The sequence below is a fragment of the Crocodylus porosus genome, unplaced genomic scaffold (assembly GCF_001723895.1).
Source record: "Crocodylus porosus isolate Cpor-Errol unplaced genomic scaffold, CroPor_comp1, whole genome shotgun sequence".
NCBI lineage: Eukaryota > Metazoa > Chordata > Crocodylia > Crocodylidae > Crocodylus > Crocodylus porosus.
The window spans coordinates 139,185,407-139,205,138 of record NW_017728886.1 but is presented as its reverse complement, the minus strand read 5'-3'; the positions used below and the strand labels follow the sequence as shown (position 1 = coordinate 139,205,138).

Genomic DNA, 19,732 nt, shown 5'->3' with positions numbered 1-19,732 from the left:
CCACTTTGGTACCCATGTAGGTGTCCAGTTATATAAAATGTCTGAGTTGCATGAGATGTCTGAATGATCTAGCTAAACGCATCATGCTAGGAGCTGTTGAGTGCTGAGCATTTCTTTTCTTAATTTTGGCTCCTGTTTATCTAAATTGGAACTGACTTCTTCCTAAAACTTGGCCCCTGTTGCAGATGCTGAGCACTTCAAAATCTAGTCCTTGGATTTGTTTGGAAACTTTTGTCAGGTAATTCTGCTCTGGCTAAAGTGTATGGCAATATTCCTTTTGGGCGTAACACTGATCTTTTCCTACTTGCCATCTCTTAAGACCCACTATTAAATCTGTTTAAACTCTAGTTTTGTTTCTACACTCCCAAAGCTTTCTGCTTCTGTCCTAAGAGCTAGCTGATAGCTACCAAGTGCACACTGTCCCTTTGGCTACTATCCAGAGGAATAACATGGAAAAAATGCACCCTGGGCAGCCCTCTTTCAGCCCTCTCAGAGAGCAGAGAGTTGGGCAGAGTGAAAAGGCATTCTGAAAGTTGTAGTTCTTTAGCCTGGCAATGGAGTTTGCTAGTGCCAGAAAGGAAACTTTCAACCCCACCCCCTTTTTTTTTTGCCACTGAACTGTGCCCAGAGTGTAACCCCCCCACTCCCAGAACGCAGTGGTAAAAAATGGGAGTTAGTTGTGTCCCCACAGCTGCAGCTCTGCAAAAGCACAGTTTCCAGAATTAATGCCTTCTAAAATTGCCTGGCCAGCAACGTGTGTCAGAGGCAAACAGTGAGGCAGGCACTGGCCAACAGGCAGGCAGTGAGCCAAGGAAGTCAGGTAGCCTTGAGATGAGGCTTACCCCTATCCCTGGCCTTTTCCCCTCCATCATGTGTCCTGCTCTCCCACCCCACATTATGCAATTGCTATTTTTTCTATTTCTTTTTTTTTAGGATTTGTGGTGTTTTTTCAACTTTTTACTACATCTTATAGATTAGGGGAAAAAGAGGAAAAGTTGTATACTTACCTGAAACCAGGAAGGCAAAAAGATCTTGATGTTTTAAACTCATACTAATCTAGAAAGAAATTCTGCAACCTTTACCTACATTATTAGTTTCACTAAACAGAGTACCCTTATGTCTATATTGCACGTGTGACTGTAGCATGTGTAACTGGATCAAAATTAGCTTTAGTGTAACTGGCTCAGGTGTCATAGGAGCAATGCCATGTGAACACAGACTTCAACCCAAAATATGTGAACGACAAAATAAGTGCCTAGGATCCTTCACAGATAACACTGATTGCAGTGAAGGCTGTGTTTATACGGCTTCTGTACCAAACTAGGTAGATTAAAGCTACCTTGGGTGTGTTTAGACAGACTTCAGTGGCATTTCTGTGACTGCAGTGTAGACTTGAGTATAGAGGAAGTACTCATGAGAATATGGACTGCAGAATAAGGCCCAAGAGCCAACATATCTTCTGTAAACGTGTCTCTCAGTTTTATAGACTTTTTTGGACCTTAAAAAAAATGTCAATTGTTTCATTTTTACTTAAAGACTTAGAAAGGGAATATCTAGAACTGCTGCTGAATCAACACATATGATTTTAAGCTAGTTGAAATATAAAAGTATTCCTTTTGGAATGGAACTTTATTTCACTATTAGCAAACGAAACAAACTGCTCTACATGTTGCATTGTAGAGTTGCCCAAGGTTAGACTAGAATCATATCATGCTTGTGAGTGACTGTGCAGCACTAATTAAAAACATTACCATAGCAATTGCTATAGTAGCATTTAAATTGGCATCACTGCTGACAAATCTTTGCCACTGATCCCAGCAGGGCTTAATTCAGTGTATACCTCAAGAATCTAAATAGAATGTTTTACATTCAAAGGGCTTTAAAAGATAAATTTTCTACAGTTGTTAGTATGTTAAGGATAACTCTGTCTTTCATAGGCAGGTAATTCATTTACCTGCAACTCTTAAGAATCTGATATCAGATTTCCTGCAAGGAGAGATTATAATGATTTCAGGTTACCTCCACAGAGCCCTCAAATGGTAAAACAAATTCATTTTCTGCTATTTGGAATCATTAGGTATCACTGATTTGCAGCACTGAGAAAGGATGCAGGTGGTCCACAAATTTTGGAATTAAAATGTCTAGAGCAGAGGAGCTGGTTACCAGTGCAGAAGTCTTTCAACCAGATGCAGCTGAGGAGAGAAAGTGTGTAAAAAAAAAAAAAAAAAAAGAATAACAAAACAACAGATGGACTGAGTAGAAAGGGGAAGGAGCAGGGGCAAAGTGAGATAGATTGCTTAGATGCTGTAAAATACTGTCTGATCCAAAATATTTCATAAATTGCCTATAAACAAGACCCTTCTCTACAGGATCACATTTCTGCTCCTTGCCCTTCTTATTAAAAGTCAAATGAGAGTTTACTATTATATTCAGTAGGGTCAGGACTGATCCCATCATAACACATTAATATCTGCAGAAACCTTTCACAATTACAACATATATCATACACAGTAGAAGAAATGTTTAGATCCATGTTTCTTTAGTTCCAAAAAAGAGGCCTGTACCAATGAAGATGAAAGAGATCTGTACTTGTTACAGCAATGGGAAATCCTACAGCCACCCAGTGAACCAATCACTGGAGGGCAGCGTCACACTGAAAGCCACTTTGCCACTATGTAAGATTCTGTTTTAACAGGAATAAAACACGAATTCTTTTGCTCTTCTGTGAAAGGATTAGTGTTTTCTCAGCAACTGATCCCCATGGCAGACCAGCATAGATGTATATGGAGTACATGTAGTTTCCTTAGTCTGCTTCCTTTTGTGTTCTGCTGACTACAATTTTCTGCTCTTTTCAGCATGCATGTTAACTAGCTGTCTAAGACACGTCCATTGGTTTATTTTCTAATATACTGCCCTGCCATGGGAGTGAAGTACAGTGGTTGATACCCAGCTTATAGTGTTTCTCTGAGCACAAAATTAGGGGGAAAATCGGGGAAAGGAGGGATTTGTTTTTTAAGCAAGAAGAGATAGGGAAGAGTTAATGATATATTATAAGACACTGGTAAGATGCCAGCTGTAGTCTGTATACAGTTCTTGTCATTCACATTCAAATCAATTCAAACTGGAACAGGTACAAAGAAAAGCTAATAGGATCATCAGGAGAACTGACAATTACAAACAGGGATTAAAATTGGCTAATTTAGACAAGCAAAACAAAAGGATGGAATGGGCATGATTCCTTTCTATAAACATATCAGGAGGTAACCACTGGGAAAGGAAGACAGTAATTTAGGGTGAAGGACAATGTAGGCACATGGTCATGTGGGCATAATTTGGTTAGTAGTAAATTTAGGCTAGAAATTAAAAGCACTCAGTGATGTGAGATTTGAAAGCAGCAATGTCAGTAGTCACCGAGAGGGGTTGTTGGGGAACAACCCAATTTTATGATGTAGCATGATCAGTTTATGAACAGCACATAATGACACCTCAATAATTTCCTGAGATAATAGAACGCTAGACTTGCTGACCTAGTAACTTCCATGTTATGTCCTAGGTTGCTAAATATTTTAATTAAAAACAAGAAGGGCTTAAATGTATGTTCTCAGTACAGAGCTTTGAGGTTAACAATACCTAAAAATTTAAAAAAGATGAATTTGTCACTTGGAATAAAAGACAGTATTCTGATTGGTAGTCACTGAGTTTAAATAACAAGGCAATGCTCTACCCTTTCAATAACACATTCTTGACTTAGGAATTTGGTAATTTACTGGCATTAAATTAGCCATGGGAGGGTTACCTTATGGTCTTTGCAATGCAAAAAGAACATATTGAACATTACAAGAGGAGAAACAAGATATCAAGAATACCTACAGAACCACAAGAGAAAATGTTCTCTAATTTATGCCAAAATCTATGTACATGCATGATTTTATGCAAATTAGTGTTGATTTACTGTGTGCTTTGATTCTTCAATTTAAAAAGTGAGGAAAATACAATTTTTCCTGCATTATAACTATAATTTTCTGCATAAATTAGATGCCTTCACAAATGTTTTCTTTTTGTTTTTAAACATGATGCTAGAGATCGCTAAACATTCCAAGACTCCACTTCTTTCCTCAGATAAAAGTCTGCTTGAAGTCAGTAAAAGCACTAAAGCTTTCATCTTGCTTCAGGATCATGTAACTGAAGAACCCTGAGTCTGTGCAGATTTTCAGCATAATCATGACTCTCCAGAGATGCAGGGGCCTGTATTGGCTGGCCTTGGTGCAAAACAGGATGTCCAGAGCAGAGTTGTTTATATTGTTTGTCAACAGAAAGTTGGATTTTCCACTAGACATGTTTTTATTTTTTCCTTTTTTTCTTTCTTGTTATAAAAAAATTCATATTTCTACTACTGAAAAACAAAACCAAACAATTATTGCTGACTTCCCCTCCACCTCCCTCCCACCCCTCAGGAAAAGCAGACTGAAAATTGCTTCTATAGTGCTTTGTCAGTGCTCATTTTGATGCTTAATATCCATCCATCCCATTCTTTTCTATTGGGCTGGGATCCTCAGTCTGTACCTCAGTTTATGCAGTGACAATTCAACAAGAGGTGGTTCATAGCATACCATGGGAAGATCTTATGCAGCTTAGAAGCTCAGCCTGGAGGGTCCGGGAGGGCAGGGGCACAAAGCAACTAAGGGCATAGGCAGAAGTTACATTTGTTGTATGATCATCTCCTTGAAAGCACTCTACAGCTTTGCCCTGACAGAAGTACACTTTAAAAGTGCCAGATTTTGTGAAAAATTATGTCTCATTACATGAAGTTTCAAATGAAAGCACTCTGAAGTGGAGAGCTTTCATTAACTTCTGTCTGATCACTCCTGGGCTGATGCAGCCCAGTTCTGCCCTTGGTACACTCTGCATGATGGGAGGGGAGACAAGGATGGAGAGGGAGCTTAAACTGGGGTTTTCCAAGCCGGTACCAGAGTGGGTACGGACGTATTGGAGCCTATCCCCCTCCCTCCCCCCAGGCAGGGGTCTTGATTCCACCTGCCCCCTGTCCTGCGCTGCACAGGCTGGGCAAACCAAGCCCAAGCACCCTCCCCTCCCTTCTTCCCCCTCCCATCATGCAGACAATGCAGGAGCTGGTGGGGGGAGGGGTTAGGGGGGAGAAGTGCAGACACTTATAGTTCTTCATGTGGATTAGCTCCAGATTGGAAATCGATCCCTCACCCTCCCAACCCAACAGAGAATGTCTGTTGGGTCAGGAGGGTTGGTCTAACTCATGGTGCTTTCTGTGAAGTGCCATGAGTTAGACCAGGGAGCTGCACATCTGTCAGCACCCTAAATATTACTTCCCACTCTGTTGTGCTAGTTTAACAGGGAGTTAATTTTTCAGCTAAAGTTTTTTGTTTTTAATTTTTCACTGAAATGTTGACATTTTATAAGAAAGGTTTTTTCATTGTGTATTTTTTCTCTTTGGAGCTAAAAAGAGCCATACCCTGATTAACTGTAGTCCAGATGCAGAATCCCTATAGATTCCAATGAGATTTTTCTGGATGGAGCTCTTTCAGTACAGGTCCGGGAAGTATAAGTCAACCCAGTCCAGAAGGGCCATGGAAGGTCTCTTCCATCACTAAGGCCCTCTCAAACAAATCCCTTCTGTGTCACAGAATCTTCCTTGGCTTAAGAATGGATGAGTAATTATACAAGCAAGGCCTTTGTACACCATTCAAGCAATTTGGAAGGAAAGTATACAGGAAACATGTAATCATGTACAGCACAACATTTAGTTTCACTCAAACATCTGTGCACAAGGTGGCAAGGGGAAGAATGGTACCACAGCAGTGAGAGAATAGCTTGAGAGAAAATATATTTAAAATTCTTTTGATGTGTAGGTTCTCACATGATAACAGGATCACACTAGAAGCTGGGAAGCTAGCTCTTTGCTTTAGAATTGCACTAAATGTAGCAATAAAATTATTTTGGTCCATTTAACTTTTAAGATATAGAAATATATTACCTGATCAAATCATGGCTGTGAATCTATTAATGTATATGATGGAGGAGGGAGAAACAGAGGGCAAGGATTTGAAGAGACTGTGACTGTGTACACATTCAAATATTTTGATAGATTTCTCCCAGTTTTATTTTCTAGTAGAAAACTTTCCCAGAGCTGCAGGTACAAATATTCAAATGTTGAGACCTTGAAAAGTATGGAGCTTGCAGTGTTGGCAATGTACAGCCAGAGGCTCCTGGACCAGCCATTTTACTCTAGGAAAAAAAGCCTGAATATCTGTATACCCATGTTTTCTCTTGGAATAACTCTCCCAGGAGGCCTGTATTAAAATTGTAATTTATTTATAGGCATAAAAGTCCTAAAATCCAGTAGTTGTACAAATACATTGATTGATGCACAACTGTGGTAAAATATAAGTATCCAAAGAAGATTACTGCTACTCACCCATAAACTTTTGACTATTTCACAGGTCCTTTAAAAGTGGAATACAACACTTAAAAACATTTACTGTGGTGAAATAGGAGAGAAGTTCAACACGCAGCCTCTTTGCTGAAGCTGCAAACAATGAGGACTTACTACTGCCTGGCATTTTTGATCTGGAGTTGTATACTTCATGTGGTGCAGTTGACACCATCCCCAAAAAGGACTAGCAAATATTTGCATCCTGAAAGGATAATGGGGCTATCAAAGGATGCTGGGAAAACACTGCACCGCACTAAACGTGGCTGGATGTGGAATCAGTTTTTCTTGCTGGAGGAGTACACGGGTCCAGATACCCAGTATGTGGGCAAGGTAAGCTTTGTATTTAAAAGGTGCTTAAGAGATGATGAATATGACAACTGTTTCTTCCCAGCTTTGCACAGTCCTCCTGATTTGATTTTTTTTATATTTGAGTGGATGTTATTTTCAAATCACCACTAAAATGGTGATTCTTCTAATGTATTGTAGATGTGCTTTTTTGTCTTTGTTTTTTTCTTTGGGAAAACAGAGAAGAAGATGGAGTACTGTACTGACTACAAAAGGGAACATTTCCAATTGAACACTACTCATTCTTGGTTAACCAACACATGAGTTTCATCACAGAATCAGTTGCAATCAGATTTCCGTTTTTAAGATAAACATTAAATAAGGCGGCAAAAAGGTTATGTTTCAATTACTTTGTTTCTGTGGTATTAGTAAGACTACAGAGATCCTCTCATGTGTAAAATTCCACTTAATAATGAAAATTATGTCTTTATACAAGATTAAGCCAGGACAAGATGTTTTTAAAAAAATAAAAAGAAAACATGCTAGTCCTTTATCCTTTCTCCAGCAAACAAACTCAAACCCAAACAATCTGGGAAAGGTAGCTCCTTGAATTGTACAAGTCCTCTTCCTTACATCATCTATAACAACAACAATATCTCTGATTCTAGCTCTCTATCTGTGACTCTTAATTTAACTTCCTACCCTTCCTCTCCATCTTCATCAAGGAATATTAAATTTCTAGCATTTGCTGCATTGCATCATCTTTCCTGTAGGGTATTCAGCCCCACACTGGAACATTCCCGTGCCCCAGAAAACCCCTCTACAGCAAATTGAGCAAGGTTGGAGCAGCCCCAGGCTAGTAGACCTCTACCCCCTGCACATCTTGCCAGCCCAGGCTACTCCCACTTAGCTCAACACACATTAAAACATGGTGCCAGGAGGCAATAAACTCTGGTGTGATATGCACTGGAGTTTATTATTGCTTCATGCCATGTAGATGTGCCCACTATGGCATAAAATTCAGTTTGAGGTACCTTAAAATAATGAGTAATATTTCAAATGAGAAATAACACAGGGTGCACAGTATTTTAAATATATTTAGATTCATAATATATGAATGGCCACAAAAATAATTTTCTCTTTGCAAAAAATGAGAATCTTTACGTTAGAAAAACTTTAAGAAGGCCATTAAGTGGGAAACATTTGAGTTGATTTTAAACTCAGTTGTACCAGCATGGCTTCAAAGTAACCTGAATGATTTTAATAAAGGTATAAGAATGGACATCTGCAATAATGAATTCCAGACTTTGTATCTCTCTGCATCTCCTTGCTTCCACCACTGAAAATCTGTGTGAGGAAAGGGGCAATTATTGAATCTGTAAACAGATGGTAAGCACACCAGGCCATGCACTGCATTCCAAAAAAGCAATATTGAACCAATAGCATCACCCTCCAAATAATTTTATTAGTCAGAATATGTTACATTGTTTCATGACATGACATTATGCAAAATGGTTGTGTCTGTTCTCAGTTCAAATGCTGTAAATGGGAGCAATTCAACTTCAGGCAGTAGTGCTGTCATAAATATTTTGAGAGAGCAAGAGCTGGCCTAAATAGCACTAACAGGAAAATAAACTAAGTATTTTAGTTTTCCCCTAAAAACAACTTTTAGGCATTTCTCATAACTGATATTGCGCTGTCTCAGGTTTAGTATTCTCTCCCTCAAACTGATGGTAATTAGCAAATTGGGTTACATGTGAAGAGAGAGCACTTTAATTCCTACCCATAGGGAGTAGCTAGTAGCAAGAATTCCCATACAGCCCCTCTTTAATATGGACAGATGCAAGCAAAAAGAGTAGATTAGAACAGAATAATGATATTACACTAGAAAGAAAATAAAATGAATTAAGAAACAACAATTTTAAATATATTTGCTAGAGAATCAGACAGCCATCTAAAAGGAGTAGTCATGTTTCTCTCCTGAGGGCTCAATTTGTAGCAAGTTCCACATATTTTGCCTACAGTATGACTATTTGTTATTAGGAATGGGGTAGTTACTAATTACTTGTCTGTCAGTGTGTGTATTAAATTTGTCCTTTGACTCAATATGAAACATCACACACAACAGAGAATTATTGCTTTCATGTTGCTTACAAATTTTACCTGTGTTATACCTGCACAAATCAATTTTTTACCATGTAGCAACAATAAAATGGTGATACAGTACCATTTTCTAATATATTATATTCCACTTCAACTTACACAGTAAATTACAGTGTACATATATACATGTTTACTTTAAAGTAAATTGACTTTATGCCATGGAGCACACACACAGCACAAATTTACACTGGTATAAATCACTTCAAGGTAAAGTTATCTGGTTCTAAGTAGTGATAATGGACAAGTGTTTATAATTTTTGGGACCTTTCCTGTGGGGTCCATCCTGCCACCCCTTCTAATCAATGTGCATATAAGGCCCCTGGGTGAGATTACAAAGGAATTTGGAGTGAGGCACTATCATCTGACCTAGGTCTTGCAGTTTCAGTGCATCCTCAGGGCATGACTACAGTTGGGGACTGGATGCAGGTGAACAAACTGAAACTGAATCCAGACAAGTCAAAGGTGATGGTAGTGTACAGAACATTTAACTTGGCAGGGATTGGGTCACCTATCATTGCTGGGGCTCAACCTCCCTCTCCTCCTGTCACTCATGCTTGCAGGCTAGGGGTGCTCCTGAATGTTCAGGTGGTACAAGTGGCTAGAAGTATCTTTCACAAACTTTACCTGGCAACAAGATTGCAACCTTTCAGAATCAAATCTGGCCACCTCTATCTGTGCCTTTGTAATGCCAAGACTAAACTATTTCCATGAGGTCTATGTGAGGTTGCCCTTGAAGACTAATTAGAAACTGCAGCTGGTGCAGAATATGGAAGCACACCTTCTGAGGGGAGTAGGTTGCTAGGAGCACTTAACTCCAGAGTCTATACTAGTCCCCAGTAGCTTTCTGAGCAAAGTTCAAGGTGCTAGTTTTGACCTTTAAGTTCTAAAGCAGGACTGACCCCTGAGGGAAGCTGTGGCACCCCCTGCTAGCCATGCTAATCCTACTTCACTCCAGCTCCTCAGTGTACTCAATCTCAGCTACCACACCTTCATGTATGTGTTGAGAGATGCTTTCTCCCAAGTTCTGGAGTGATCCTAACAGTGTCTAACTGACTTTTAGACAGACTCTTGGTCCTACTTGGGTCTTTAGACCCCTAGGGTACCTATACACATGTAGAGAGGTTGCTCTGATGAACATCAGAGGAGGCTCGACTAATCAAGTCTATTGGAGTGTGGTAATTATTGCACTCCAGCAGACTCCAGCATCATGTGTATCAGTGTCCCCATGCAAGAAAATGGTGGTAGAGGTACTTTAACTAAAGTTAAAGCATGAGCTTTAGTTAAAGTGCCCCTGCTACCATTTTTCAGTGGGGGGACACTGATACACATGACATTCTGGGTGCTTTAGTTAGAGTGGCTCTTAGAGTCCTGGTGCTTACTTCAGGCAGCCACCCTGGGAGAGCTGGTCCTGTGCGCATAACCTTACTATGAAGCAGAGTAAATATAGGTAAATTATTTCATAACATTTCTGTGATGACCAAGAATCTTCAGGATACCTGGCTCAGTTGTAGTTTCATGTGACCTTTGTCTAATAGTAATGGCATGGTTGGTGGAAGGGGGGAGGTGGGGTAGAAGCTGAAAAAAAAAGGAAGCAGATTTTTATAGAAAAGCAGAAAGACAATTAGAAAATGAAGGGTATCCAGAAGGTGGAAAAAATGATTAGGGCAGCATTTCCCAACCCTTTTTGTCCCATGGCACACTTACTTGAATAAAAAAGCACTGCAGCACACTGGACATATGGCTGGGGTGTGGTACACAGCCAGCCAGACACCAACCAGAGGCATAGGGGGGTAGCACAAGGTCAGCTGGATGGCATTTTGGATTGAAGCCATGCCCCCTGCCTGACTGGAGCCATGCTCCCCATCTCTCTGTCTCCACAGCAGCAGCAGATGGGGGCATGGGTCCAGCTCAAAATGCCATGGCACACCTGGACGTGCCTCATGGCACACCAGTGTGCCACAGCACACCAGTTGGGAAATGCTGAATTAAGGAAGGGAGGAACTACATCATAACCACATTTTCCATCATCATTAGCAGCAACAGTAGCAATATCCAAAGAGTGGCTGCCTTTTCCACAATCTCTCCACTGTGTATATGCACATGTATATGCTCTGCAGTGGTATATTAAAACAAGTAACAGTAAAACTACTCCTTGCACACTAAGTACCTATTACAAACAGTAGTAGGAGCACTAGCAACAGTATGATGCTCACATGAACATCATGCAAACCCTCTTATGCATTGTCCTGTGACTGGTCAAGAGCATTCACAACAGACAAGTGTTATAGCTCAGAGTAATCTTTCTATTTAGCAGTTTCCAGTTGTCTTACATTATCAGACAATCTGAAGAAGGGCACTCTGTGCCCCAAAGCTTATCTAGTATCGCTTGCAACTATACAACTGGTACAATAAAATATTTTAACTTGTTTCTCGTATACTCCCTGGACTATCATGTCTCCAACACTCCAAGTACGTTATCATCAGACAAAATATTTGTTGACCTTCTATGGCTATTCCCTAGTAAATATATAGGGCATAGCCATAATTTTGATATGTCAGATCAGTTTCTACTTCGGGGTTATAAATTCCTGTCTTGCACAACTGTGGGCACATCTATATGTGCTATTAATGCTATAAAGGCTTACTATGCAGTAAAATAATGCAGAGTGCATCTACATGTATCTTCCATGGCACAGTTGTTACTGAACCATCATTTAATACTTGCTTTAGGAAGTACTAAGTAGTGGCACAGTAACAGCCTTTACTGCACTGTCCCACAGGCACATGGTTATTTTGAGCAGCTACATCGTTGTAGCAATGTACTATAGCGAAGTTGGTCATTGCTTTGTTTATGTAGTGTTGGCATCATAGTTTATGCCCACTGAAGCTACATCACCATAGCAATAAGCTACACCACCATAGCACATCACTACAGTGACATAGCATCATATGTAGACGCTCCCAGTAACCCCTCCCTGGGAGCATGTCTACAAATGTCCCCTGTTGGCAGCAAATTGGCTCCCAGTGTACAGGGCTGTTCCTACCCTGCTCTGGCTTGTATAGCAGCCAGGGGGAGGGAGATCCAGGCTCCCCTGGGATGCTATCCCTGGGGCTGGCAGGGAGCACAGCCTGGTCCCCATGTGCAGGGGACCAGAAGAGCTCTGCCAGCTGCAGAAACAGCTGTCTCCTAGCTCCATACACATTGGGAGAGGTCCTAATGTACAAGAGGCTGGGATGCAGCTGCCTCTGTAGAGCTCTCCTGGTCCCTGCACATGGGGAGAAGCCCCTTGCCCAGTGAGGCTATCCCATGCAGCTGGGGCAGCTTCTGGGACAGCTCACAGCCAGCTCTGGGCTAGGCTGGGTGGGGGTTTCCCTGAACAATCTGGAGCTGGCCAGAAGCTGCCCCAGAAGTGGGACCCCTCCTGCCCAGCCTCCAGCTGCAAATTTGCTCCAGGTGAGCATCTATACATGTGGTACTGTGCAGTATCTACTCCACAGTTAGTTTACTACTTGTATTTACATGTAGTGGCTTACTGCAATGTAGGCTAATTTAGTGCACAGTAAGATGGTGACACTTTACTATGCATTGAATTCATCTACTGTATAGTAAAGTCTCTCATGTAGACACACCCACTATGTATATATTAATGAGATAAGAAATTTACTTTAACAGAATAGGAATCCCAGGTTATTACATTGCTCTGACTATACACTTAACAGCTAAAATTAAACAAGGATGCAATTACTACTAATTACTAGAAATACTGGCAAACATATTGAATCTTGATATCAGCATCTGAGTGTGAGCATCACTAAATTTATTCAATATACACAAAGATAATGCTGTGAAATATTCTCTGTCAGATGGTTCACAAACATAGCTTCTACATGTTTGTCTGTCCTGAAACCTAGTTGTGAGGCTATTAAACAAAACAGGAATATGTTAATGGACCTTAATCAGGTAGGACCATGCATGCATTATTGATTATCATTATTATATTATTTTTCACAACAGAAGTACTGAACAGTGATAGGTAGCAGAAAATGGAGACCAGTAAATTAACTTAATGCATTTGGCAGACAGAAAATATTGTTGAGAGAATAGGGATGGGATATTTGATACAACAGGTGCTAAGGCTAGGACACTTGGGGAATAAATCAAAGAAAAGACAAAGACCACAGCGCACCCTTCACAAATAGGACATGTATGCCAGATGCAATCACTCTGGGAGAATGTGACAAGGGAAAATTAAATGTAAACCTGAAGATCAGGCAATATATTTTCCATGTGTCTTTTTTTCCTTACCTCCCCATTATTGGTTGGAAAAAAGACACAAGAACTTACTGTGGCAACTTCACACACAGCTAATATAGTGTTCTTCCAACTGTTCTGTGAAAAATAATATGTATAATATTTCCTAAAGTTTCCTATGCCTTCCCTTTCTCCTATTATCTCAGCTTTCCATTTTCCTCCTAAGAATATCAAAGGCCAATTAAACTAATCATATATTTCTCAGATTATTATTATTAATTACATTATAAAGCTACCTAAAGGCATATAAGATTGTGGTCTCATTGTACCAGATGCTGAACAAATACAGAGTAAGAGACAGGCCCAATCCTAAAAAATTAGGACTAAATATATTAAAGAATATAGGTACCAACACTTAAATGCTGAAATGCCTTATTTTTATGGGCTGCTATCTGGAGTGCACTCCATAACCGTAACTTAGCCACTTGAATTTTTATACACTGCATCTTAGAAGAGTAATCCAAAAATCCCTTACTCCAAGCAGAAAACTGGCAGTGCCAGTAGGAAATACTGATGACAAGGATTTCCCACAACTCCAAATCCTTTCCATGGATATAGGCATGTAATTATGCTGCAGGTGTGTCTCTCTCTGAACCTGGGATCCAGACTCCTTTCCTGAAAGTAGGTGCCTACATCTGTTCTTTGAAAAAAAATGTAAAGCTTACTCTCTTCTTCTAAAACATAGCTCAAAAAAAAGGTGGTGAAGGTGGTGGCACCACCACCATCAACGTTAATATAAGAATCTTAAACACTTTCTCAGGAAGAGACCAATATATAATGCCTTCTTCAGACCAAGAGTGTTCAAGGCCACAAATGGTCACCTCTATAGAGGATGCCTTAACTCTGAAATTATAGACTAGGCTGGATAAGCATTTTTCAATGCCCCCCTGCTGAAGCTGTGCCTTTGTTCAGAAAAGTATTCAGGTTTCATAAGGCCAGAAAGAAAATGTACAAGAAGGAACTTATTCTGTGGCCTAGTGGTTGGGGGCACAGCTAGGAGAGTAGAGTCCTTTGTGCCCAGACTGTTAACAACTATTATGTTCATTACTCATTGGATTTAAAACAACAACTGAAGTAGTCTTGAGAGAAAAATCCAGTATTCAGGACTGCTCTTTCTCTTAAGAGGTAGAAGATGTGGGTCTGAACACTTCCTGGGCAAGTGCTTCAGCCACTAAAGCTATGTGTATAAACAGATGAGTAGCACTGTCACTGCCTTCTTTTTTCTGACCACACTTAAAATAAAGCATTCACAACTTCATTTTGGGACAAGTGCAATCTGGACAGTGAATTTTAGGTATGCTCTGAGCTTGCTAAAATATCTCAACCCTCAGAAAACAAGACTCTTTTCCCTGTGGTATTTTTAAAATGGCTAACTATTTTATATCTAGCATTTTTTCCAGCCCAGAGGAGTATTAAGTCAATACATCAACCTCTTTAAGCCCTCAATTTCTAGCTGTTTAATACACCTAAGACCATACTATCCACTAGGTCCTCCTAGGGCAATTTCTTATTTTGGGCGTTTTCATGTTACCTAATATAGTAGAGTGTTAGTAATCATCCAGAGTAGCAAATTCTGTTATTTCACTGGCTAATTATCTCAACGTCATGCATTGGTTAAATATTATGTAGTGCTTTTATATTGACAACATATTTCATATGAATTTAAATCACCTCCTACCATTGTCTAAAAGAAGTAAAAATATAAGTAAATTGTATTAGTGATAAGCAACTGTATTTTCTGAAGTGAATTTAGATACCTCCAATTTGCAATTTAAGGTAAGCAACATGACACTCCTTAACTGGGTCTGAATTCCTTAAAGGGCTGAACACTCAACCCATCAAAATCAAGTCTTACAATCTGCCTCTAACTGGGGATTCAGAGACGGAAACAATGAGAATTGTTATCTATTATTGAAAATTGAGTAACTTATGATTTGCAAGTGATACATTCAAGTGCCTTTTAAAAAGGTAAAACCTGTTCAGACACAGCCTGAAGTGAAATGCAACCAGTTACACTGCCTCACAGTATCTCCTTATACAAATTAAGGCTTCATTTTGCAAATCAAAAGACAGTTGATTAGCAGCTCATTCTATTAGTTCTACTAGAATCTTTATCAATTGTACAAGTAAAATCAGCCCTATAATCTATTATAGTTTGCTAAAAATGTACTTAACCTTTTTAAAGGGGAATTATTACAGTAAAAAGTATCTATCAAAATGAGCTAAGACTGACCAAAATTACTCTGACCCATGAATGACTTAGTTTTAGTCACTTTTATGATTGGGCTTCACATTTCTTAAAAATAACATCCCAAACCTTACTTAAATTATATCTTTAGCTAAAGAAAAACAAAACAAAACTCTGACATCTCCAGTTTGAAGGTCAGTTTGATTTATGACATGTACATGTACTTCTTGATAGAAAGACAATTTTATTTTGGAATAGTTATTAAAACGCATGTATTTATAACCCTACAATTGTTAACATCAGAGATACCCAGACAAGGTTGCTCACTACAGAATCAGTCATTAAGAGGAAAATGAGGGAGAAATGAAAGTAATGTTTTCAGAGAACAGTACAAACCATATCATTTAGTTACTGAAAGTATAGCGACATTGCTACTAGTCACACTTTGGGCTGTTTTTATTCTTTGATTCAGCTTTTCATTTTTCATTCCTCATAATGTATAGATAGCAAATCAGATTAGGATTTAGGAATTTTCTTTCGTATAAACTTCATGGCCTTCTTTTAAAACTGTTCATATTTTCCAGGGAAGGTTTTCCTCAATATGCTGTGATTGGAGCACAGTCATGGAGCAATTGTCCCCAACAGTCCAGTTCAGACTCATTAACACCTTCACCATGAAACTAAATAAGTGAATCCCAGTTCTGAGCAGAGTGAGATAATGTTAGGAATAAAAGGATGCCACACCATGCTAGTTCTGTGACACCATCTGAAGTACTGTCATTTACAGCAACTTCACAGTTTGCCAGGTCCAATTTTGAAATAATATTCTTTAAATTGATGAAGAAACAAGGATCCTTTTCACAGTTATTCCAATGCTCACTCTGTAAAGATCTTAGGCGGGGGGAGGGTTGTTGTTGTTGTTTTTTTAATGAGGTTTAGGTGTCTGCAATCAAAAGTCTATTGGGTTATAAGCTATCAAAACATTTCTGGAACCAATTTTTAGAGCACGGTCCATAGAACACCCAGCATAGCAACCAGTGCCAAAACCAGTTACTCCTCCTGAGGTGGAAAAACATTATCCACAATATTGTCGAGGCCCATACAGTTTACTATAGCATAATCTCTGCCATTAATGCACTTACATCTCCAAACCCAGCTTGAGAGCTATCCAGAATCTGAACTTCACTCCAAAGCATTTGGTTTCTTCCACTCAGTTCTGCATGCTCAGGTTTGCACTAGCCTTCCTAGGGGCAGTGTTATCTTCTCCATGCTTTGGTCATCTGTCTTCTAGGCTACATACTCAGTCCAAAACCAATAGAATTATGGCTAAACTTATACTATGTGGAAAATATTTAATAATTTTAAAATGTAGTTCAATTTCTGGAAGCTAGTATTTTGAAAGTGCATAATATGTTTCCTCTAAAATGCTCTAAAATAAGAAATGGCATTTATACAGAACTCAAATATTTTCAAACAAAAATTTTCTTTTGAAAAACAGCTGTCCCTCATCATCATTTTTTATTTATTTGAACGCTACCATAAATAGTATTACTGTTATCCAGGGTCGGATTTGTGGGCTTTCTTGCTTGAAGGGTTGTTTTTCATTTCTTTTACTTCCTATGGTTTTCCTTTGTAACGGTTCAAACATTTTAGAGTGTCCATATGATAAAAACATCAGTAAAGAAAGAAAGAAGTGGATACCATTCATTCTATACTGCATGCAAAACAGAAATGCAGTCATTGGGAAGTAGGCATAGTGGGAGTCCAGGTAAAGAAGGAATAAAAGAACAAACACAAGGAATGTGTAAGAAATACTGAAATTGAAAAATATTGAAAAGAAATGATCATTTTATGTGTTTGTTAAACATTTCCCATGAAAAAAATTCCATTTTAAAAGTTGCTGTAGAAGTATCTTCATTTTATTTTCAAAATTATCTTCATTTATTATTTTTTTGAACCAGCTCTTTTTTTTGGTTTTTTCAAATAAAGAGTTAAAGCTCGAAACAGTTACCCAGATATCCAAGGAGCTGGTAATTATCCCTAACATTGTACTGCTTTAGAAATACTTTTCTTAACAACTGATCTGGAAAGAGGTAAATAAAGAACAGAAACTTTTCTGTCATGTGAGAACTATGATTACTCGAGAACTGGGCACCATATCGTTTATAATCATGTCAGATTTTTCTTTTTTCTTCTCCCAGCTAGAAGCTTACTAAAACATCTTCTGGAGGCAAGGTCCTCAGAAATCATAACTGTGAGCCAAAATTTGAATTATATTGGTCTCTACTGGGAAAAAAAGTACTTTCCGGGTCTGTTAATTTTCTTCAAACCTAATATTTCTGTTGTTATCCATATACGTAGGGGTAAACGTGGGGGATAAATTGCACAACCATATAACAAAATCATTTATCATGTAATTTTGAGCACCTCTGTCAAGGAGTGTATCTCCTCTCATTTTGACATTTCATTCTGACATATCATACTTCCCTCAAAAACCATCTATAACCTACTTCCCCCTCAAAACTACAATGAGCAACATGCTATCTCAGATAAATAATCTCTTGTCTTTAAATAAAATGTCATTGCTTTGAAGTCTGAGATCTCTCAACTATGCATCTTAAACCACTGGAAAGGGAAGATTGGACAGTGGAAATGTCCAGACATATCAGACAACCATATCTCATGCAAAAAAGGTGGCAAAGGTCATTTCTCAAGATAAGCATAATACACCATGAAAAGTATTACATTGATTACATTACAGGAGAGCTGCTGAAAAGGGGAAGCATTTTTACTGCAATGTGGTTTCCTGGTATCTGTCAATCTAGTGAGAAAATGAGTGCAAAACCCATCAGAACAAATCAATGTGTAACTACCTAGAAAGAGCAATTTGACTGTCTGCATCAGATCAGGTGTTTTTGGTTTGGGTTTGTTTTTTGGTGGGTTTTATTTATTTATTTATTTATTTTTGTTTTGTGTTTGTTTTGTTTTTTTGCAACATCTTGTCTCTCCCAGAAAGGTTTAATGTACAGTCACCTCAAAGAGAAAAAGAGGAGCTGTCAACAAGAGACTGTCAAAAACAAAAACAGTGTGATTTTCTTTTTCTCATGAACATATCTGATGCATCAAAATCTGTCCATTGCATGAATCATCACACATTTCAGTCTTCCAGAAACTGAAATGTACATGTCTAACCAATATAATCAGTCAACTTAACACTGTATTGTACATCAGTTAGAATAGAGATCTGTGCTCTCCTCTCAGTTTTTATATGAATACACGGCAGACAGACGTACTGTAGACTACATTCTGACTTCTGTTCCACCAGCCTAAATTGATGCAGCTCTGCTGGAATCTGTCCTTTCTGTTTTCATACATTGGAAAAAATGTTAGCCTTTCATGAACATGACATGAGTTATGAAGCTCCTGTCCAAGTTCAGATCTCAAATAAAAAGACAAATTCAACTTCAGATCTTATGTACCAATATAGAGAACAACATGACATTTTAAAAGATTTTAAGAAGACTTATCAGACATATAGTGTGAATTGAATATTAGATATACAGTAGGCAATGAGTTTCAGCCTTCACTATGGAAAAATGATCCTTATGTGTGCTCTATCTCCAAATGAACTTCAGTTCACAGATTCATAGATTCATAGAAGTTTGGGTTGCAAGGGACCTCAGTAAATCATTGAGTATGACTCCCCGCCCTGGGCAGCAAAGAGCACTGAGGTAAAATGACCCCAGCCAGGTACATGTCTAGCCACCTCTTAAAGATCCCCAAGGTAGGGGAGAGCACCACCTCCCTTTGAAGCCCATTCCAGATTCTGGCAACCCTTATCATAAAGAAGTTCTTCCTGACGTCTAACCTAAATCTGCTCTCCATCAGTTTGTGGCCATTGTTCCTAGTTACCCCAAGGGTTGTATTGCTAAACAGAGCATCTCCTATTCCTTGCTTGCCCACCACCCCCTGATGAATGTGTAGGCAGCCAGAAGATCACCTCTTAGTCTTCTCTTCTGGAAGTTGAAAAGATCCACGTCCCTCAATCTCTTCTCATAGGGCTTTGCCTTCAGGCACCTAACCATATGAGTGGCTCTCCTCTGAACTCTCTCTAGGTTGTCCACATCCCTCTTGAAGTATGGTGCCCAAAACTGGACACAGTACTCCAACTGTAGCCTGACCAATGCCACCCACCTGACTGTGTAATCGTCTGTCACAGCCGCTCAGTTTATTTATGAGATACTGTGTCAAGGCCTTCTTAAAATCCAAGTAAATGCCATCTACCTTGACTCTTGTGTTTAAGCATTTTGTGACCTGG

General features: G+C 39.1%; 1 protein-coding gene across 2 annotated transcripts in view; it reads left to right on the top strand.

The window, feature by feature from the left end:
- The window catches only part of CDH9 (cadherin 9), a 141,254-nt gene that overhangs the window by 30,982 nt on the left and 90,540 nt on the right, over positions 1–19,732 (top strand). Inside the window, exon 2 of one of the 2 annotated variants that reach the window (XM_019542005.1) lies at positions 6,474–6,796. In XM_019542005.1, the coding sequence (XP_019397550.1) occupies positions 6,569–6,796 (228 nt within the window). In that variant the 5' untranslated portion in view covers positions 6,474–6,568. Of the gene's footprint in view, positions 1–6,473; positions 6,797–19,732 lie in introns of those variants that run through there. The other variant, XM_019542011.1, reaches the window with a different exon arrangement.